General features: G+C 39.2%; 1 protein-coding gene across 1 annotated transcript in view; it reads left to right on the top strand.

The window, feature by feature from the left end:
• LOC110394877 (cadherin-6) overlaps window positions 1–21,858 on the top strand; it is a 106,463-nt gene extending 84,605 nt beyond the window's left edge. Inside the window, exons 9-13 of the mRNA XM_021388933.1 lie at window positions 3,566–3,702; window positions 8,046–8,167; window positions 8,910–9,027; window positions 9,115–9,366; window positions 13,276–21,858. Coding sequence (XP_021244608.1) covers window positions 3,566–3,702; window positions 8,046–8,167; window positions 8,910–9,027; window positions 9,115–9,366; window positions 13,276–13,766 — 1,120 coding nt within the window. The 3' untranslated portion in view covers window positions 13,767–21,858. The remainder of the gene's footprint in view (window positions 1–3,565; window positions 3,703–8,045; window positions 8,168–8,909; window positions 9,028–9,114; window positions 9,367–13,275) is intronic.

Genomic DNA, 24,171 nt, shown 5'->3' with positions numbered 1-24,171 from the left:
TCATTATGAAAATGCATTATGAAAAATTCACACACACATCCCTTCCTGACCCACAAATCTTCCTGACTTGTGGTTGCATTAGACAGCAAGCTGCTGAGAGTCAGGAGACAATGAAGCGATAGCCAAATATGAAGCGGATATCTGCCCTGGTTGTAAGAGTGCATCATCATCTATGACCTGTGTATCAATAGGGCATCAGTCTAGCTCTTATAAATTAGCTTTTCTGCTATGTAACATTAAGGAAATATAAAAATACACCAATAAATGTTTGGCTATATTTGAATAACCGTCCATGAATAGCAACGTTCACACACTCCTGAGTAATACTCCACTGTCCAGCTGTGCTAAGGAAAAAGTTTTGCATTCTGCTTTTGCTTGATCTAAACAGAAATGACGTTATGAACCACTGCATACTAAAAAAAAAAAATGCTGCAACTGGCATTGCTGTATTGTACATCAGATCTCTGTAAATTGCTAGTCGAGTTTTTTTTTGCTATAGTAACTCCTTAGAGTCATAATGAAGTTCATCAGTCACTGGAGCTGTCTCCCTGCTGTGAATTGATTTAGAAAAGTTTCCCAGATTAAAATGATCTGCAAACAAATGTAAGGCTTAATTTTGTTTGTATATTTTAATGACAACATATTTGCATGTGTTAGATTGTCTCTTTCACTTGCCCCTTCTTCCTGTTATGTACAAGGAGAGAATGGAATATATAGAGATACTTTTTAACTTCCTAGCTTGTCAATTCCTCAAGGTTTGAAAGTGATGAGGTCCTGAAATCTGACATATACGCACCAGTAATTTCATTAAATAAATGTAAAAATGAGTTTGATGTTGTCTGCTTAATTCTTACTGTGTTATGATCCATAAGTCAGAATCACCACCAGTTCTGCATAATTAACAGTCCTTGACCAAAAGAGACTGGATTATACAAACTGAGAAACAGAAGTGACAGTCTGGCTTATTAAAATCATCTTTCTAGACCAGGGTTAATGATATAATTAGAATATGTTTTAACTGCATTGACCTTGTTTGTATTTTCTCTTGAATATTAAGAAATAAAATTAACATTTCATTAAGAAGCTGTTCTGTGGTTATTTTTTTTTCTTTTTTTCTGAGTTTAACTTTCCTCTTCACAAACAACTGAATGAACATACATTTGGTTTGACTAGGATTTACATTTTTAAATTCTTAATGTTTTGAAGAAGTCTTCAATGTATAAAGCTCCAGAACATTTTCTTTCATTTCACTCAGATACTGTATCACAGATGCGATTGAATCTGGGCAATCTTAGAAAGTAATTATAGTGATTACAATATGTCAAGGCATTAGAATATTCTATGGCTGTAAGATATGTTAAGTCCATTCATAATATGAAGCATGCAAGAAGGCATAATTGAAGAAAAAAAAAACAACGGACAACTCTTGCCTAAAGCTAGATGCTTTCTTAAATATCTTGCTGAATAAGAGCCTGAAACATACTATTAGAGTTGGCTAGAATAGCTAATCTACGAAAAATCCTGGTATTTTCATTTCAAATAAGAATGAAAAATCTAGCTGTACTGTGAAATGGAAATATTGAAGTATTTCAGCTGAAAGATATGGAAATGAGATGCAGAATGTCTGAAAAATGACTGAATTCACAAAATACCAACATAATATCATATAAAAGCCTGAATGAATGAAAGTTAAAATGAAATGTTTACCATATCAAATACTTACTTTGTCAAAATATACGAGACTCAAACTGCTTGGTATAAACTTGTTTCCATCAAACATTTCAGCTAAGTCAACAAATTCATGTGTAATATTTACATTTGGACAAAGCTACACGGTTTGCTGGAGCTGTCCCGTCACTCAGTGCTGCCTATTCCATACTTTCGCACATACTTTGTTCAAGCTGTCAGTAATGTTATAATGGTGCATTGAGAAACTAGGCTAGTGACACCAAAGTTGACTTCATACAGCTAAATTTTTTTGTATTGTTAGTCAACTGACAGCAAAGAATAAGGACTAAATCAGATCTTGAAAAACTAGTAGAGTATGCCTGTGCAAATACTACCAAATTAGTTTGCTCTGTGCGAGCTTTTGAATTTCATTTGGTTGTTTCCATAGAAATTGAATGTGTAAAAAGAAAAGCAATTTATTCTAAATAATTAATATTTACTATAATTTTAGGAAGATACTTTTCACTAAATTCTCATTTTAGAATAAGACCAGTTTAAATTGCTGTGGATATCATATCCCATTTTTTTCACTTGAAAAAGAGAAACCATGCAGTTACAAAATAATCAGCACATTAGTGTTTTCAATTTAAACCTTTCTTAAAATCACTTTTGAGCTGGACTCTTCTATTTGGTCCCGTCTGTGTGCAAGATCATTCTCAGAAGTTAAGAAACTGCACAGACCCTGGGAAATCTGTGCAGAATAAAGGACATGTCATGGAGCTATTCCTAGAGCGGAGAAGAGAGTGTAAATTTTTCTTCAGCCTCTGCCTTCTCTTCAATTCTATAGTGACAATGAACTCTGCCAGTCATTCTCTTGGCCCAGTTTTCATCTGACTGCATACCAGCTCAGCTGTATCTCAGTTTTATCTTTGCCTTGACACAGCAGTAGCTTCCTTGCCTCCATTGATGCGGAGACGAAGAAAGGACACTGGGCTTCATAAGGTTCTGTTCTGGATTGTACACTAGCACACATTCAACTTGCAACAAGAGCAGAATAATACAGTTGCATTCTTGTCTTAGCAACATCAGAAACACATTTCTGTCAAAACCTTCATCATTTATGTGACAGTTTTCTCTTCATGTGAGATAAAATGAGGTGACAACATTTGGATTAGGGCAGCTGAACACTGTCCCATGAACGGGAGAGTTCCGCTTTTAAAGTTGGATTCAGTTCAGCAGGAAAAGAAAGAGTAAGATCAGATTGAAAAATTGCATTTGTATTTAGACTATGAGCTCCAGAGCTTGTTAGCATTTGTTTCCACATTTTATACCATCAAGTAGGGCTGAGTATGTTAGTTTTAATGAATTACAGGAAACCTTTATGTGATATACATTGTGGAATAATGAATCTCTGTTCCATGCCAACTTGTCATTTTGGGGGCAGTCTTTTTTAACCCTGGGAAGTGCAAGGCAGAAATGCATCCTAGCTGTCATATCAGAAATTATTTGGAACGGTTGGGATGTAAAGCCATTAAAAAAGGGTTTGATAATGGGAAAGCCAACTCAGCCTCAAAATAAATTTCATATCTTTCAGGACACAGACTTCACATTTCTCACTAAAAACAAAGCTTTGATGATTCTCAGAGGTATGTAAATTCCACAGTAATTCATTTATTCAATGACAGTGCCCCACCTTCTAAATCAAACCTCCAGTGTGCCATTATCCAGAAGCTCAGAACAAGCTCTTTGTGTGAATATATAAAGACACTGAAGCCTGCAGTGAAAACAAAAGGCAACCCCATTTACTGGGTGTTTGATGTCTAGTCTTAGAAAATGGTTTAAGTACATAGAAAATAAATGGAAAACAATCTTCTAACCTCTCTCTCTGCATTTGCAGGTATTCTGTAGATCGACACACTGATATGGACAGAGTATTCAACATCAACTCAGGAAATGGTTCGATATTTACTTCAAAAACTCTTGACCGGGAAACATTGCTGTGGCACAACATTACAGTAATAGCAGCGGAGATCAGTAAGTCAAACCTAAATACCACTGGTGTCCCTGATGTAATGAACTTAGCCTTCTAACTGAGAGTGTGGAAAGCATGGCTGGACAGATGTCAGGTTATATGGATAGGCTGCTCAATACTAATGAAGAAGCGGAAACTCTGAAAAAAATGGTCAGCAGTTTTATGTTTACTAGGGATGCAGTGCATGAAGAGGTAAGAGCTGAGAAAGGAGAAAGGCAAGAATTCTATATCTTATGAACAGTAATTGCCACGATGACTTGATTATACAGTGGTATGCAGCAAATAAGGTGGCTTAAGGTTGAACTGCGTTCCTTAAATGACTTTGTTCTAATCCAGACTGAATGGCAGGATGTTTTCAAGTAGGACTGAGGTGGCTGGGCTGAGCTAAGTGCCCAAGTTTTAATCATCTTTTTTATTATTTTGATTCCAACTTCTGTAGTATTTTTTTTTTAATTCAGAACCGATGGTTACAAACCTGTCTGTTGCTTAGTTTAGGACTGCTCAGAAAAAGTAATCTTGTGGTAACAGTCGTCAACGTTTATTTTATGAACTGACATGCCAGGGATCTAGATAAAGCCATGCATGCTAGGGAGCCTTAATAAGTAAGCCTCTTTATTTTAATGTACTACCTATAAGCATATGGCATATTACAAAATGCAATTCCATTCACCATTGCAAAGTCCCAGTGCCTGTGACAGTGAAGCATGGCAGAATGGTAGATAGATCTAGTATTATCAGTTCTGGGACTGTCCCAGAGGCTAAATGGTATTTTTTTAAAAACGTAATCTGAGAGAAATACAAGTTCTACTTTCTCATGTTGAGTGTATGTGTGTGTGTGTGTATCTCAGCTGCTGAATGCTGAGAAGAATGTAACTAAGAGGTACTTAACTCCAGTCTTCTTTACTCTGTAGGGGTTTTATTTTGAAGCTGAAAACTGTTGTGATATATGTGATACTAGTGATGCAAGCAGATGGCCTTGTATAAGACCAGTGCACTAGGGCTTACAGGAATGATGTTTTTTAAATAGTTTTCTCTCTCTTTTGAAAGCTTGCACCTTTTTATTCCAGGTATGTGGTTTCTGCATACCAAACACTGACTTCTAGCTGAGTGTTAGCCAGATGTTTGTGCTTCTGTTAAGTCTTTGAAGGAGTGGTCTAGGGTCAAGAGTTGTACACTAGAGACTGAGCTCCTGGATAGAAGAGGAGGGAAAAAATAAACACCTAAAAAGGAAAGAATACCAATAAGCACACTTACTTTGATCCAAGTGGAACTGAAATAACATACACTACAGCAAACTGTGTAGTATCTAAAAACCAAGCTAGTATCTCTACAAAAGGCTCGTTTCAGTCCTTGCCCCCTTCCCTTAGGGCAGAGCTTCTACTGGGCCAAATGCTCTCAGCTAATCCTTTTGAGTCTGAAACAATTCCTCTTTAGTCTGAAACATTCCAGGTTGCAACAGCCTTCCCAGGCTGCGCATCTCTGAGCCTAGACCAAATTTGGCATAACTAGGGTAGATGCCTTCCAAAGGCAATTTTCTTGGCTGAAAAGCAGCTACTACTGAAACAAGTCTTGGTCTGATCCAGGCTACCACACTAATTTTAGTCTCAAGAGACTAAACTGGAAAACACCACTACTTAATGCTCCTGGCTAAAACTAGACACTTCTAGGAAGGCTAGCTAAATCTCATTCTGCTAACAGTAGTTGCTCTCAGTGACACAACATCACTAATTTAGATTACTAAAGAAGTAATCTAAAGGAAGTATCCATGCCAGTTACAGGTGGGACACACACAAAGAGTCATAAAGAGAAACTCCTTTCAGTGATGACTGTTCACAGGTTTGTTTTATGGTAAAAAAAAAAATGGAAATACAGAAAATGTTTTGCCTTGAATTTTCAAAAATTATCAATAAATGTAGATAGCTGCATTTTTTAATGTTCTCCTGTTTCACTTGTATGAGCTGCAGTTGCTCAGCAGTCCTGAGAGTTATGCTCTGAATGTTGCAAACAAATACTTCATGAAATACAGGATCACTACGTCTGCTACAGTCAGGGGCAAACTGATAATGAAGCTCAGTACACAGAGCTCCTGACTCACAGCTGCAGAATCACAGCTCAACAGAGACAGTTCTGAGTGTGTTTTAAAATAAATATTCTTTACTTAAAGGTAAATCAACATCAGCAGGACATTGAAGCAGCATTCAAAAAAAAATTTTAGCAGTTGATAGGTAAACATAAAACATACCACTATAAAGGTGGAATATAAGCAGATATGTCTGTTTCACATGGTGGAGCTTTTTCTTTGGAGATGGAGCTCAGTAGTAATTAAAGGATAATGCAAAAAAAAAAATTAATCTACTCATTTGCAAAAATAATTTGAAAGAAGACTAAAAGGTCTTTATGATGTATAAACATATTTCAACTCATATTTCCATTAAATTGGAAAAAAAGGCCCCCGTCCATAGAATAATTGCTTTTTATATAGCTTCTATTTATTACACTCTCATTTTAAGTTGTGAGGATCTCAAGCATCTCAAAGTAAAATGAAAATATGTAGTTAATAGTTCAAAAAAGCAGGAAAGTAAACAATTGTAATTTTGGAGAGGAAAAGAAACACATTTGGCAATATGCATTTTTTAGAAAGGTATGCCCTTATATATAGTCTTGCAAGTAGCCCTGCAAATTCAAATGAGTAATTTGATTTCTGTCCTTTATAAAAACTCAACATTCGTATTGATGTATTTTAGCATAAAATTCAGCCTAGTCTATATTGTACATAGATATTTTATACATTGAATGAATTTAGCCCAGTGGTTTATATTAGGAAGTATTTTATGCCTAATGGAATCATATTAACTTCAATGGGACTATGGAGCTTTAAAGTGCAGTATTTTGTCCAAATGACTGAGCTCTGCAATACGAATATACAGTGCCAATTTGGGAGAATGCATTTTCAAATTTATAAAAGTTTGATAAATACAGTAATAGGGCTTTTATTAAAGCTTAACTCAACAAACTACTATAATGAATGCTTGTAGAAGCATGCAAACTCATAGATCTATATTTTATTCCACTGTTTTTTTTTACATGGATCATAGATTAAATGTATTAATAAACTATATTTATATGGGTTGGAAATTAATGTAGCAAAACGCTGTGCGAGTGCTCATGAATGGGAGAAGGTGGGTATTTATTTTAAACAAATGTCATTTCAGTCCCACTCATTCCCACATAGGCTTCATTTTCACACTCCCACATGCTCCCAAGTACTATAGTGGGTATGTCTAGGCCAGCTGTCCTGGATGATTTTTGTTTCATACAGAGGACATGAGACACTGACCAAGTCTGGAAATGTCTCTTGGTTTACTCTCGATTACTGATGACAAATTTGTTTGGGGGTGGGTCTTATACCATTTAGAAGCTGATGGTAATTATGATGTGTCCTTTTGACTCAGAATATTGTCTGTTTCTTCCTTCATGCCTCTCAGGCAAGGTTGCTGCCCATTGCCTTTCTCTCCTACTTTGAGTATCTTTTTGAGGAAGATCTGTCTCCTCAGTAGTCCAAGAGGAAAAGGAATGGTCTGCACAATGTGCTGCATTTCCAATTATTTTCATTTTTGTCTTTGAGGTTAACAATATTTTTATCAGTACTTTATGCTCAGTAATATCCTTGTCAAATTCAATCTCTTGATCCTACAAAGTCCTTAAAGCAAAAAAAAAAAAAAAAAAGCTTACCTACAGGAATCTGCGGATTTTTAAAATCAACCCTAGAATATTAGCCAAATCAATCCACAGAAGATTAGAAAATGCCTGTGATCACAGCAGTGGTTATTATTTATGTATAGTCATGGTAATCACAGTAGCTTAAGGAACTCTGTCATGAGATTTGCAGGGGAGGAAATACTGCCTTTTATAGGTGGAGAGGAAAAAACCGGCAACCCCATCTTCATGAATATTCAGTCTTCCTGTTTCGGAGTTAAGGAAGGGAATATGTTCTGAGAACACTGTTACCACCAAGCAAGCTAACAAATAGATTTCATATAATGCTGGTATTATGTTTTTATAGATATTATACATTCATTCGTAATCATGTTTGGAATGTCCAAAGGAACTGGCAAACCTTGAACTCCTACCCACTATTAACTGTAACGTTTACACAGAATCAGAGTATGATAATACAGCCCGGTTTTGTGGAATTTATCTGATAATGTATTTTGCTAGGAATTAACAGAATATAATGAAGGAGAAAGGAATGAAGGCATAGAGCCCCTAAATCTGTCATTTTCTTCTATGCTGGGTCAGTAGCTGGGCTAAATAAAATCTGTTTTTTCTCGTTTTATCATTTCAGACAACCCAAAACAAAGCAGCCGTGTCCCAGTGTTCATTAAGGTTTTGGATGTAAATGACAACGCTCCAGAGTTTGCCATGTTTTATGAGACCTTTGTCTGTGAAAATGCAAAGGCAGAACAGGTGTGTTGTATGCTTGTACTAAGAAAATACTCAGAATGAATTGAGTCTGCTACTTCTCTTGCACCACCTCATCAAGAGATATACCTTGCATTGCATCAGACTGTCAGTTTGGCAAAATTAAACTAAACAGTGGCTGCACAGCATCTGATTACCCTTAGTATTCTTGCAGCTAATATGACACTACATTTTACACTTGTTTTCTGTACTGTGCCTTGTTATCTCTGATTCATTTTCCCTCTGTGATTCTCTGCTATATTCAGGCACCTCCACTGTTTCCTTCAGAAACTGTTACAGGTCCTGCCTGTGAGATAATTATTTTCTGCCAGATAACTCTCACTCTACCAGTGCTATTACTAAATGGTTCAAAGTAGCAGATAATTCGGAAGAGTCAGCCAAACAATTCTAGTAACATGGGGATCTGGTTAGATGAATATGTAGCCAGACTAGACTGTCTCATCTTTCATTTCTGCTGCCTGTCACATGCAAAGCTTTCCTACCCAGCTGGAGTGGCATCGACCCAAACCTGTTCCCGAAGTCAATGTGATTTTCCTGCCAGCTTTCAAATACGTTATGTTACTGGCTAATGGTATGGGATACAATAGCATGGTGATCTGAAACAGCATCAGTAGCACATGCACTGCTTTTGTTATGCTGGCAAAAAGTAAAATTACTTTACAATCGTACAGACAAATAAGCATAAGGTCCACTGACACTGAAGATAATTTTGTTCTTATTGTTCCAGCTGATACAAACATTGAGTGCTGTCGATAAAGATGACTCTTACAGTGGACACCAGTTTTCATTCTCCATAGCTCCAGAGGCAGCCAGCAGCTCAAACTTTACCCTCCAGGACAACAGAGGTGAGTTTCTAGAAAGACCTTTCTTATTTATCTCACCCTTGCTTTCAGTCTTCAGGTGAAGATAAAATGTATGCTTTATGATTCCAGACAACACAGCAGGGATTTTCACCCGAAAAACCAGATATAACCGGCATGAAATGAGTACCTACCTTTTGCCAGTGGTAATATCAGACAATGACTACCCTATCCAGAGCAGCACTGAAACAGTGACTATTCGGGTATGTGCTTGCGACCATCGAGGAAAGATGCTGTCCTGCAATGCAGAAGCCTTGATTCATCCTACTGGTCTTAGCACCGGGGCTCTTATTGCCATTCTTCTCTGTATCATTATATTACTTGGTAAGTGGCTCATCAGCAGTTTGTTCTTTATGTGGTTGAATTGGTTTTGAGCATTTCAAACACACACACATGAAAACCACCACCAACAAAAAAAACACCAAACCACATGGAAGGTTTCTCTTTCAGAACAATCAAGAAATTCAAAAGGCTCGCCTCAAAAGAAATAGTGCAAGGGGGTAAAACTTCCAGATCAAAGCGGTCGGTATCATAGATGTCAGTGACTTATTTTCCATTGCTGCAAGTGGTTATACCAAGGCTAGAATAAGAACAAAGCAGAGGCATCCATGTCTTATCTGACATTTATATTATTGTATTTTCTCCTCTGAGGGATGCTGGCGATATGGTGTACAGAATACATCCCACCTAATCCCAGCTGTCTAAAAGCTAGACACATCCAAGCAAGATGAGACAGCTGGGCTACACCCTTTGCTCAATGAAAAGAGACAGACGCCTTCAGAAAGCCGTCCATCCCATCCCCTTACTGGTATCTGAGGTGGATGAGACCATCCACACTCTGCAGAGTGAATCTGTCTCTTCCTGTTGACCTTAGAAGGCGTCCAGATAACTTAGTTTTAAACAAAGTTTTAAACAGTTTTAAACATTAACTTTAGTTTTAAACAATAACTTAGTTTTAAACTTAGTTTTAAACAACTTAGTTTTAAATGTCTAACCTAGGGGCAACCAAGTCACACTTAGAGTATCTGTTCCACTGGAATAGGATGCTGAAATGGTACTGGTACTGAATAGTACAGTGGTAATACTGCTGAACCATCCTTACATCTCAAGGACGTGCAGATCTCTGGCTACAGCATGTACAGGTAGTCTGCTTTTTTTTTTTTCTTAATTGAAAAATAAGGCAAGTTAGCAACAACTCTCAGAATCCTCTCATGCAGGTTCCACTCCTCTTGTTCAGCAAAATTGAGACGTTTCCACCAGCCATTAGATATAATCTATTAATCTGTGGAGAATTGAACAATACACCACAGTCAGTCCTCAGGGGGACTTCATTAGTCACCATTAACATCTGACCAGGAAAGAAGGGAATCAGACCAATGTCATTGCACTAGGGTCAAGCAGGGGAGAAGATATTCCCTAGTGATTCCACTTTGTTTTACTACACTTGTATCTTTCTCAGACGTGCTCATCACCATATGCTCATCACCCTGAGCATTACTGTTGACAAATGATTTCTCCCTCTGGTGATGAGTCAAAGACCACATTGTGACACTCAGACTTCAACAATATAATCGTGGCTTGCCCAGATAAGTGCTATCATCTCTTCAGAAAAGATTCTTACAAAAACAATCTGAACCTTAATTTGCCATTAAATTTATTTTTCAAAACATGATATCATGGCCTTTAAGGGTTGAGCTTGCTTTGTATCAAGTTCCTTTCCAGAAAAAGAAATCAATCTAATGCTGCAGATAGTCTTGCACTAGTTAATATAACTGTGCTCATTAATATCAATCTGACATTAAACGATTTCCTGTTTTATGTCAATCGAAAATAATTGATTCTGTGTGCTAAGCAGCACTTTATGTCAATTACTGCTCACACCACCATGCACCATAAGCAGATTTTCAATTAACTCAGCTATATAATTTTCTATTTTCAGGCTGGTTGCAAGGTTTGCATGTACAATCACTACTGAGTGAAAAACAATACTCTGGGCAGACCTGAACCACAACTTAAAGTTTAGCAGCAACAAAAAGTGCCTGTAAAGTGCTGGGTTTATTTTCAGATTGAGTAGGTCTAGTGGCTTATCAGGAGGCCACAGATATTGCTAAAAACTGACATGCATATAAAGGTAATGTACTTTAACATATAACATCTAATGTTGAGTTGTTTTCTCTTTGTTGGTTTTTTTTGCCTATAAGTTCAGTGCAAAATAAGAAAATCCAAGTATCAGAGATGTGACATAATTATCAAGTGTAATTCTAGAATATTCTGTATAACACATTTTTTGCCGTTAATGAAATACTTTAGAAACTCTTCCATGTAAAAACTATAAATCCTGTGCTTTCTCAGATAATTCTGACAGTCCTATAATAGAAGCACATTCAAAATTGACTCTATTTTTCAAGTTCTCCAAAATTTACTCCAGCTATCTCTGTTCTCTAACATAGACCTTTTCCTAGCCCTCTTATATAGGATCACAGCTTTATGCTTATAAGGACAAGAGTTCTCCCTTATTGTACAGCCACACAAATAGGTGTCACTCAAACTAGGGTCTTTATGTGACACCAGAAGTAAATCATCGCTGGGATAAGAACCCAAAGTTTTTGCCATCTGAACCATTCTTCCTTTTTCAGTTTCTCCACCCTTTTTTTTTTTTTTTTTGACTCCTATTAACGGATGTTCTTTCTTACTCACACTATTCCTATGGTAAATATACAATAAGAATTAGCATATTTTCCTACTTCAAACAATTGTATTGGAATCCCTCTACAGTGAATAGAGAGAAAAAGTACAAGACTCCTCTGCAAAATGCTTGAACTCATCTACAGATAGCATCTAGCTCTAAACCATTCTCCATGGAAGCCCATCATTAAAAACAAACAAACAAAAAACCAACAAAAAAAACCCACAAACAAACAAGGTCAAGAAAAAGCAGGGTTTTGTCTGTCAAGAGACCAAAATTTTGTTTTGGGGATGTCCTCAGTCCTTGGCATTGCTCTTAACAGGGTTACAATCAAGGAAGGGACTGAAAAAAAAAGTCTGTTACTGTGCTTTGACTCACACACCATTTTAGAAATACAGTTTTAGAAATACAGCTGACATGAAAGATAACTTTGATCTACCTTATCGTCTCATATCAATGAGCTTAGGCATTTTCTGATTTGTTTTGCTTTGCTCTGAAAGAACTATAAAGACAGCAAGATCTGTCTTTTTTTTCTCCAAGTTTGCACAACAGAGCTGAAATATTGGGCACTGTGGACTTCAGACTACCAAGTAGTAATACATCCCTGCTCCTTGCTGCTGTTCATTTGTAAATATTTGGTCATTTACCATCTCAAAGAAGAATCCATCTAAGAAATCTGAAATCAACTTCTAAAATAAATAAAATGTTGAACATATCACCTCTTACCCTCTGTGCATACTTCTCCAGGGATCATTATTGAGTAAAATTATCTAGATTTGGATCACAGCCTTTGAATGAATTCCTCCCTTCTGAATAAATTATATATATACACACATTAGAACAAAAAGTATAAAATATCTTTTGAGAAACATAATCCTTCAGCAGATTTAATAAAACCATTGCCATATGGCAATATCTCATATATCACAGGCTTTCAGTTATATACTTTTTAAGGCAAGCTATACGCTTTAAAATATGGTATCCATTGTAAAAGCATGCCAGGAAAGTTAATAAAATAAACTTGGACTTTGAGTGAGTTGAGAATCCATCCCATATCCTAGAGTATTCCAGAGAAGGAAGGACTTGAAGTGCAGCTTTGCTAACTTTTATTAAGCCCAATAGACACTAGTCTTGTCCTTAGCACAATTTTCATCTCATCCCAGATGTTCAAGGTATATAACACATATATAACGTGTTTTGGTGCAGGTTTTTCTCCCTTCCCAGCTCTCATGGAACTACTTCTGTTCTCCAAGCAACAGAGTTGCTATACAATTCTGGGTAAAAATAGGCCTGCTGACAAGAAGACACTGCTCAGCTTCTTACCAGCTTGACATCTCCTTTGTCTGCTGCACACTCATGCCACAACATCTCTCACAGTGTTCACAAGCAGAAGAAGCATAGTCTAAAAACCTGACATGCACATTTGCAGTTTTGCAAAACATCTTTTAAAACTTAGAATGTAAGCCCTAGCTCAGCACTTCATCTGGGTTTTAATGGAGTTGGGGGATTAACTTTTCCCTTCCTCTCTCCCCTGTTTTTGTTTCCAGTTACAGTGGTGTTGTTTGCAGCACTGAGACGGCAAAGGAAAAAAGAGCCTTTGATTATTTCCAAAGAAGACATCAGAGACAACATTGTCAGTTATAATGATGAAGGTGGTGGAGAGGAAGACACCCAGGCATTTGATATTGGCACGCTGAGGAATCCCGAAGCCATAGATGATAATAAATTACGCAGAGACATTGTGCCAGAAACGCTTTTCATGCCACGGCGGACTGCAACAGCCCGAGATAACACGGATGTCAGAGATTTCATTAACCAAAGGTTAAAGGAGAATGATACAGACCCAGCAGCCCCCCCGTATGACTCGTTAGCGACCTACGCATACGAAGGTAATGGTTCTGTGGCAGAGTCCCTCAGCTCCTTGGAGTCGGTGACTACAGATGGAGACCAGGACTATGATTACCTCAGTGACTGGGGGCCGCGGTTTAAAAAGTTGGCAGATATGTATGGCTCAATGGACAGTGACAAAGACTCTTAATATGTTGCCTTTTTTTTCCCTCCCTCATTTTCAGAAACAGCATTGAGATACGTGAAGTAGCTATTTCTTTCTATTTCTCCACAGCTCTGTGAAAGGGTTCTCTGTTCAAATGGTTCCAGTTGTCTAATGACTGCAGTCTGTGTGGATCAGCTGTCAGAAAACTTTTTCTAGTATCATTTTATGAGCTTCCAAGAGGCAAAGTTCTTATTTTTTAGGGCATCCAAGTTTATCAAGCCAACCTTACAGGCACAGCAGTGGTGGAGGGGAAAAAAAAAGATCAGATGGGGAGCAATATTTTTACTTGTTCTGCTTATATTGTAAATTGGAGTATATTACTGTTTAAGCTCACTTGCTCTTTTTACTTGTATTCAGATTATTCAGCTCAGACGACTGCTCTGTTGATTGTGTATTGCACATCCCAATGTAATGAGGTACCCTAGTTTAACCTATGTATTATAGTCAAAAGTAGTGGTGATGGAATGAAGGTTTATTATACAAAGTAGAGTCAGCTGAGAAAAAACATCCAGCGCATTTTACTCATGAGGAGGTTAGAGAGGCCTAATGGTCATTTAAATCTAGGTGTTTTTTTTTCAGAACTTGCCATTGCCCCCAGTGCACTGAATCGTATTAACACACATATATATAGTTCATTGACTGCTATGTATATATTCTTCTGACCTAGCATTGCTGGAGAGATGTGAGTGCATGCATGTGTGTGCGGTCAGTAGCCCCAGTATCTTGTTCTTAGATGGCTTCTAGGAACCTAGACTCTGTATTAGACCATGACTCAGAGGAAGTAACAGAATGTAACTGTGCTTTTCTTTGTTTTGTGATGGCTTCCACTTGCACTGTGAAGGCCACTGTGCTGGGGAGGCAGGGGTCAGGCTTTTCTACTTCTGCCTGTTCCCAAGTGTAGGAGGGCTGTTGTAGCCCCACGGTGACCACCATCCACTGAGTCAAAAGAAGTAACTGCAAAGGAGGAAGGAGAGCTTTTACATCCTGAACTCCCCTGGCTGCAGCCCAGGGTGGCTTCTCACTGACTCTCTGCCCAGTTTTGCTATCTGTAAAGTAGGGAAATAATGCCTACCTCATCAGGATGTTGCAAGAATTAGATAAGTCATTTGGAAAATGCTTTACAGATGGAAAATGCTGGCATTCTGCCAGAGGAAGTAATTTCTTATGCTTTTTTTGCATTTTTTTCTTCCCCCTTCAGATTCAAGCCCTGAATGCACAAATAAGCAAAAATCAATTGTCATTCTAGTGGACTGAAAAGCAGGGTATATAACTTTGGTGTTTTTTTTTTTTTTTTCTTTTAATAAACTACTCAGCCAGCGTTGTTAAAGACTTCACCGGAAGGTGACATTTTAATCACAAGTCTCTCAGTGGGTGTGCTTATCTGCTTTGCCAAGCTAAGTAATTTTTGTCCACTGGGAGCGGGGGGAGATGTCATAGTCTCAAGCCAGAACAATTTCCTCTACAGCTTGTGTACCATTCGCTCTTTCTGTTGGTTTGTCAAACCTGTACACCTGTACTGTGGCTGTTCTTTAAATCCAGTCATCTAGAAGAGACTAGATGGAAAAAACCCAAAGGGGTAGCCATCAGACATATCCAACTCCAGGAGCTGAAAGCCCCCCTAGGTCCCAAAACAGGGACATGGCCTAAAGCAGAGTGCTGAGGGAAGAAGGATTTTTTTTAAAATATACTTCATAAATAACTGATCTCTTGTATTTAATTTTGAAACAGTATTTAATATTAGCATTACAGGCATGGATCTATTTCCTTCCTCCTCCCCCCTCAAATCTTTAGTGAATCAATTTGAAAACTTAAACAGCTCCAATTTACTCTAAAAATAAAGAGACAAGGGAAAAAAGTTAATAAACAGAAAATTAAAAGGGATTAAAAATTAATCCCTGGAATTCATTGCTTTCAGAGAAATAAAGAGAGTGGTAAGATTCCAGAGTTTTAGACACATAGAAGCACGATGACAGAAATTCTGGTTTTGTGGGCCCACTCGCAGCTCAGAGATGGAGCGAGTTGCTCTGCGGCACCCAGCAGTGTTAAGAAGGACACTTCTGCAGTGGGAAGCACTACATGTCTGCAGGTTTAGGGAAAGGCAACTGGTGGGTTTGTAGGTGCCCAGCATTGTAGCTCAGATGGGTTTTCAGAGCAGAGGAGTACAAGATTTCAGAGGGAGCTGAGCCCCCAGCCTGTTGTGGGTTAGGTGCCAACTCCAGCACAAGGTGGGGCTGAGCCTGGTGTGCCCACACGATGGCAGTGACACAGCTAGGTCTTTTTCATGTTCTCCTCAGTTCTCCTCCACGATTTGAGATTATAAAAGCCTCTGAAAGCCTGTCCCTTCGTGGTCTCCTAGAAATCAGAGCATCCAGTAGGCAACCTGCCCAAAACCTGGTTCTAGCACAAGAGGCGCTCAGCAGCACCTGCCACAGGCTCCTTGGCGTGAGCCACTCTCCTCATGCAGTTGCTGCAGATGCTGTATCATTCAGGGGACCCTCTTGCCACAGCCTGCTCCTTGCCCATGTCTGCATGGGGCTGCCATGGGGCTGCCTGCAGCAAATCACAAGCTCAGAGTAGAGCTGGATGCTAAGAGCCAGCCAGTGAATCCTAACTCTCCTCAGACTATTGGGGACAGCAAAGATGGCTGCCAAGCCTTGCAGGCCTGTGGGTTCCCAGGCGTTTGGCCCCACTAACCACCCTCTGCTCACTGGGGAGAGGGGGCTGCTGTCACATGGCTGAAGGCAGCCCAAGAAATAAGCAGCCTGTCTGCAGGTGGGATGGGAGAGGCCTGTGTCAGTTCTTGAGGGGGACTAACACAGGAGGAGGACCGCTCACCTCCTTGTAGCTACTGCGCTATGTCATGACAGTGTCTGATGTGGAGATTGAAAGTGACAGTTCAACCTCAGATTTTGGGTTTTTTCCCCTCTCCTCTTTTTTTTTTTCCATTTTCCTGTTGAAAGCTGGCTCTATCTTGTCCATTGAGTGACCCAGTATATGACAGAGAGGCTGCTCATGCCTGTTGTGTAAATGTATAATATATAAAATTATGTAATGTCACCACAGATATGCTGTCTCAATCGCAAATGGAAAACTCAAGGCAAACTCCTCATATCCAAATTCTTTATGATGCATCTAGGTTTTAAGGTCTATTTTTTTTCCTGTAAATTAGACAGACTTAGCATCTCTCTCACAACAAGAATTCAATTCTGTCTTTTCCTCTTGCTTGGCAGTACCACAAAGTGCAATTTATAAAATCAGTACTGCATATTAAATATTGAAAGTGCCATATTGCAGTGAATATAAAACTTTGCAGTAGTGTTTCTTGGCACCTTGTTGCATGCCGGTGTGCTAGATGATAGAAATTAGTATTTAACAGTACTTTCACACAATGCTAGAATTGTCATTTATAGATAAGCAACTGTTAGATTAGGGGCTATGAAGTGAGTTTCAAGGCTGTTTTAAGCCTGCTGTTCTTAGAACCACACCCATCTGAAGAGAATAAACATTATAAGCAAATTTAGCTAAGCCAGGCAGAGATGAGCAACGAAGTTGGCTTTTCATTTGGAAAAGTGTCTGTTCTAACAACGGGAGCTATTAAAAGCTACCAAGGAACACAGTGGAGTTAACATGAAATAGAGACCTGCTTACATGGGGGATGTTTCCAGCCCTGCTGTTGCAGAACAATAACATCTCTACACTTGAAATGGAATAAGGTTTCTAGTATAGCTATTCCACCCCAACTCCCAAAGCAGCTACTGTATTCTGCAAAATGGATTTTTACTTGGAATAATGATTGTTTCAGGTTAAGAATCACTCTGTCCCACAGCAGCAACAGTATGGGGAGATGCAGCAAACCAGATGCACTCACACATGCTGCCAACGCAGTTGTGCCAGGACATCTCCCTTAGTAGACCAGCCTATGGAGGAGAGCCAAGATGGAAACTTGCAGTGAGCTCTGAACAAGGGAATTTGGGGGTTTCCTGAGGGCTCAGCTGGCAGTATCACAGGACTGAAATGTGTTCTCAGACCTGACGTGGATGGATACACTATCTAATCATGAGAAGAAAAAAAAAGTTATGCGTTCCAGACACTGCTTGTAAAAGACATCTAGGAAAGATCCCAAGCAGAAAAGAAACACTCCACATGTACCAACACCATTATATTCTATATTTGGCCTAAAAAACATATATATTTTTTCTGATAATTCTTTATTTTGTTAGCTGCCAGGCTTCATTCTATGGAATTCTATTCCAGGTTCATTCTATGGGAAGGCATTTCATAGTTGTTAAATGTGAATGGGAGAGGCAACCTGCAAACAATCCAGTTTTGGAAGCAGTAGGCTGCATTACAAGGCATAATATTCCATTTCTCTGACAAAAATAAACTAACAAAAGCATTAACTGGATATTTCAAATCCTACAAAAATGCAACAGAAACAAAGAAGTAAAGCAGGGAGAAATGGCTTTGGAAATGTGTGCACATGTACAGTATGAATAAAGAAGGAGAGAAACAAAAATTGGAAGCTAGGTATGTTTCAAAGTCTGCCTTACCCACGTTGAGCAGAGACAACAGTACACAGTAACTTTGACGCTTCCAGATTGCCTACAGAAGCCAGAGGGGAATTTGCGTGGATAGCAAGACCGACATCATCTTTCTCAGACAAAGCAAATTAAATCAAGGCCATTTCCATGCAAATTTCTAGAGAAGACAGACCCTTTCTCATGATTATTACTAAAACATGCTAAATTTCTGCATCAGATCTAACTTGACGGTCTTCTGCACTATTTTCAGTGGGTTATGGACAGTGATTCCGAGCAGGTAACTTCTGTGGACACTGTCAGCTCTTCCTGCCACTATCTATTTTAAATCTCTCCACATTTCATTTGGCTCTAAGTAGTACCAATCTGTTTCACATGATCACTATCCCAACTGGATGTTGCTGTCCTCTGCTCCTTTGTTTTTCAATTAACACTGCAGTCTGAGCTCCTCTGTCTAATAAGAACGGACAAATTGACAATCATTACCCTATTTCTGATGAGTATGAACTATTTTGTAAGTTGTGAAAGGCAGGGTATCTTTCTAACCCTCTAGACCTGTGAAACAGCAACCTCCCCCAGTAAATGTCAGAGCCACAACTGAAGAACTGAGGACTGTGCAGGCAACAGAGCACTGGCACAGGTTGCCCAGAGATGATGCAGAATCTCCTCCTTGGAGATCTTCAAAAGCCACCTGGACAGGGTCCTGAGCACCCAGCTCTGTGTGACTCTGCTGGGGGGTTGGACCAGATGGAGCCAGAGGTCTCTGCCAACTTCAACCATTCAGTAATTCTGTGATTTTTTTTTTAAATTTATTTTCAGTTTAGCCTTCTGCAAGACTTGTTTCCTTAGAGTTTGTTTCTCTATGTAAGAGAGATGAAGAACAAAAACATATTTAATGCCTACAGCCTTGTGCATTGCTCCAGGAGGGGAAAAACACAGCAGCCAACTCCACGCTTTAATGCCAGTCTTTCCCCTCAGCAGTTTTATTTAGGCACAGCTGAGACAATCTTGATCCGGCCCATCATTTTGCAATATTATACTTTTCAGCCCAGACCTGCACTCATCATGCACGAAACACTGCCCTGAACAGTTCATAAATTCAGCAGGAGGTATCCAAAAGCCTTGTCTGGGGTTACAAGGAGTTCAAGAGTCAGAGAGCCGGGAGTTTCAGGCAGAAGAACAGAAAATGAATTGCACAGGGTGGGAACTGGGGGGAGACAATCACTCACATGCAAGGCAGGCCCACGGCACTTAAAAAGTCACAAAGCTGTCATATTATACATAGAGTTGCTAGATTTCAAAGGAGCTTTTACAGAAGTTGCTCTTATTTTTTTCTGCATGTCTTCTTTCTTTAAAAAAAGAAGAGGAAAAAAAAGGAGCTGCAAACTTCACATTTCTCCTTTCACAAAGTTAATGTGACCAAGAAGGCATAAGTCTCACACACAGATTAATCCTTTCCACTCCCATGGGCTTTTGACCTTTCCTATGAGACTGCACTATTTATGTAAATATACCTGGAGACACTTTCTATAAGCTTTTAGTTTTCTACAATCTATTACCTTAGTGTTTATTAAAGGAACAAATGTATAGTATTATTAAGCATTCAGGTGAACAGAACAAAGAAACAACAGTGCAAACATAAAATTGTTCTGGATTTTGACATATAAAAGCTCTTCAGAATCACTGTACTGTTTCAATTCTGTGATTACTTTCATTGCTTTGAAAATTAAACTTAAAAAAAAAAGAAAAAAGGCCTTACAATAAATGCTATGTGCATCTTAACTGTGTTACTGAGCTAAATCAATCTGGCAAACTCCTATTGCGATTTGTGATTTTTAAACCCTTAAAATAAATGCTTTTCGGTATTGATTTTTTTTAATTAAAAATACATCCAAGAATAAATTGAAACCAGTGCCACGACCTGGGAAGATTTACTTGCTGGTATGCTCCAGCTACACAGCCTCTCGTGATGTGTCCCCTCGTGTAGGGGGAGCCTCAGCATCGGATGGATCTGGTCATTGTTCAGCAAGAAGGAACATTTGCGGGCGATAATATTTTTGGCACCCAAGAAATTTACACCTAGAAGCTTCCCTGTATTACAGAGGGACCCATGCTGGAACGATCACCTCTTCTGCAGCGTGAATGGGCAATTTGTTATGGTCAGATGGCAAGTGTGCACTCTCTCCCTTATATTTCTTGTTCACTGTACTGGCTTCTTTTCGGGGGGTGGAGGGCAGGGGGATTAAGGATTTAATGAGAAACCAATTTGAACAACAATTTCTCACAAACAGAGTGAATTTGCCTTTTTGCAAATTGATTTTTGTAACAAGTTATTTATATGATGCTACTTAATAAATTGTTTTTTTTTTCTAACTTGGTTTTTTTTTCCCCCCTAATTCTCTCGATCCATGGTTTACATTTTCACAACTATCATAAAGGTAAACCTTCAGAAAGATTCTGCAGTGGCTTTAGAGCACAGAGGTAAATTGGCTCAGTCTATCAAACATCATTTTTAAGTGTCTGGCTTGCAACATGCTGTAAAAGCAGTAGGATCACTGCCCATGGTTAGTGAGGCATCCCAAAAGAGTGATATAATTTCAGAAAATATCGTTTAGAGATGCTTACTATCAGGAGGATATTAATTCATGAACACAAGCCAGATTTTGACTAGCCCAGGCTTCCCTGGAAGCCAGAGGGAGCTTTACCTGAGTAAAGCATGTAGAATACCTTTCCTGAGGGATACAAAGATCATAGAATGTAAAATGGCACCGATATTTTTCTTTCATTCTATGAGGTCCAAAAAAAATAATAAAAAAGACTAAGTCTTTGTTCATTTAATGAGAGGACAAATGTCATTTGTGATGTCTTTTTACATAAGTAGAAAAACCTCCAGATAAAATTATTCATTTAACATTTCCTAAAGAAAATATCTGCCTACATCTCTAGAAATTTGATCATGCTCAAAATTCTTCCTAAAGGAAGAACAAAGAAAAGAGGGGGGGAAGTCACAGCAAAACAGTACTTCACCATAAGCATTAAAACTAGCCAAGAAGAACAACCAGTTTAATAGTGAGACCCGCCTGTACCTTATGAATGAACTGAGGAATTTCTGTAACCAATTAAAGTAACCAGCTTAAACATCCACCTGCAATCTTTGGTGGACTTCAGGAAGAAAACTTCCATACAATTAGCCCTAAACATCTTTTTGAACATTCAACAATAGTTCATAAAGCTATAAATACACAGGTCTACCTAGTAACTAAAAGCATTTGCTTATTTTTATTTCATTATCTGAACACCAAACCACAGAGAGAAAGCCCTACAGGTGGAGGACGCCTCTTTTTCCCCCATCCCCTGTGGTAAGGTCACACACTCACAGGAGCCAGTATGGAGGGGCTCCAGATGCCCTGCATCATGGCTCTGTTACTTTTTGTGTTTAGAGCAGCCCTACAAGTTTTCAAAAAACTCCTGCTTGAGTTCTTTTAAACTAAGGCATTAGCAGCAGCAGGGGAAGGAATCCTGGCTCACAGAATCATAGAGTAATTAAGGTTGAAAAAAACAAACACTAAGATCATCTAGTCCAACGTACAACCCATCATCACTATGCCCACTAAACCATGTCCCTCAGTACCACATCTACACAGTTCTTAACACCTCCAGGGATGATGACTTCACCACCGCCCTGGGCAGCCTGTTCCAGCACCTTACCACTGTTCTGGAGAATTTTTTTTCCCTAATATCCAACCTGGACCTCTCCTTGTGCAGCTTGAGGCTATTACTTCTAGTCCTACCACTGTCACCGGGGAGAAGATGCTGCCCCCCCCCACCTCCTTTCAGGTGGCTCTAGAGAGTGAGGTCTCACATGAGCCTCCTTCACTCTAAACAATCCTAATTCCCTCAGCCACTCTCCATAAGACTTGTGCTCCAGACCCTTCTCAGCTTTATTGCCCTTCTCTGGACATGGTTCAGGATCTCAATGTCTTTCTTGTACCGAGCGGTCCCAAACTGAACACAGCCCTTTGAGCTGCAGCCGCACCAGAACCAAGTACAGAGGGAATATCGCCTCCCTGCTCCTGCTGGCTACACTATTTCTGATACAAGTCAGGATGCCACTGGCTTTCTTGGCCACCTGGGCACACTGCTGGCTCACATTCAGATGGCTGTCAACTCACACCCCCAGATCCCTTTCTCTTGTGCAGTTTTCCAGCCACTCTGCCCCAAGCCTATAGCATTTCATGGGGTTGTTGTGACCAGAGTGCATGACCTAGTACTTGGTCTTATTAAAGCTCATACAATTGGCCTCAGCTCCTTGATCCAGCCTGTCCAGATCCCTCTGAAAGTCCATGCTACCCGTGGGCAGATCAGCACTTTCTCCCAGCTTGGTGTCATCTGCAAACTTACTGAGGTTTCATTCAATCCCCGCATCAGATCATCAGTGAAAGCACCAAACAAAGCCAGCTCCCATACCAACCCCTGGGGAACACCACTCATAACCAGCTGCCAGCTGAGCTTAACTCCATTCACCACCACTCTCTGGGTCTGGCCATCCAGCCAGTTTTTACCCAGCAAAGGGTACACATGTCCAAGCCATGTCTGCAGTCCTCCCCATGTACAGGGGGCTCTGACTGCCAGGAACAGAACACGGGGAGCCTCCTGCCTTTCTTTACTGGAAAGGAGAATTTGACAAATTTCTTATTTGAATTCTCAGAGAGCACATCAATTAGAACGAATTGTCAGCTAGAAGCTAGTATATCAGCTAGAAAACACATCTGATTCTCAGTTACTTACCAGTTTCATCTAAGTAAAATATGTCCCCACCCCACAATAAGCAACATAAATCACTAACACTCCAAAAGTTCAACTTTCATTAATACTACTGAAGTTATCACAGAGACAAGTTAACTAGATGAGCCATTAATGCTTACAGTGTCTTTTTAAAAAAGTTATACCAGTAATTGCTGGATTTCAAGGACAGCTCAAACAAGGAAGCCAAAGAAAAGAGTGATGTGTTTCACTAAGGCTTTAATCTTCACATCAGAACTGCAGGAATGATCATTTACATGAGCAACCAAGTGAATTCAATGTTTGTCCTTCCAATTTTAATATCAGATAATGTTACTTTTGACACTGTATATGATAAGGTAAAGACCTTATAATTTTTTTTTAAAAAAGGAAAAATAAAAAATAGAATGAAAAGAAAGAAAATTCCATCTTTATCCAAAGCCTTTGAAATCTTCCCTCTTACTAGCATTATATCATTCCATATTTTAGCGCAGCTGGCTGTCAACAAGCACCAACCCTCTACATTGTCCTTTTTCCATACTGAGTGTACCCTCTAACAGGTTCTCTGCCACTGCCCGTCCTTATGTCTGACCCTCAAGCTGCTCTGGCCCTACTGTTGGAAAAGATGATTCTACTTTCCTTATTCCCCACAAATTAGAAAGCAAACTTCAGCATCATCAGAAGTCCTCAGTCAGACGCTGTCTACTTTAGAACTGCCCAAGTACTCATTTATAAAAAATATAGTACCCAGTACTATGTTAGTCCATGGAGTGCACAATCCCATGTATGTTTTCACAAGCTATGGAGATAGGTACAGCCTAATAGGACATTATGATCCATCTTACTTCATTTAAGCAAAAGAGAAGGGACTTACTAGGACCAGAACATAATCAGGAAGACTGTATGCAAGGAGGCACAATGGCTTGAATCTTCAACAAACAAACAAACAAAAAAAGAACCCAAAACTTTCGGGGTGGTTCCTCAAATATAAAAAGGCAAGAATCACCATATGCAACTTTCTTTGTACCCCTTGCTGGAACTTTACCTTTCTTAACTCAGAACTTAGCTGG

Source organism: Numida meleagris, chromosome 2 (assembly GCF_002078875.1).
Source record: "Numida meleagris isolate 19003 breed g44 Domestic line chromosome 2, NumMel1.0, whole genome shotgun sequence".
NCBI lineage: Eukaryota > Metazoa > Chordata > Aves > Galliformes > Numididae > Numida > Numida meleagris.
The sequence above is the reverse complement of the archived record's forward strand: the minus strand, read 5'-3'. Positions and strand labels throughout refer to the sequence as shown.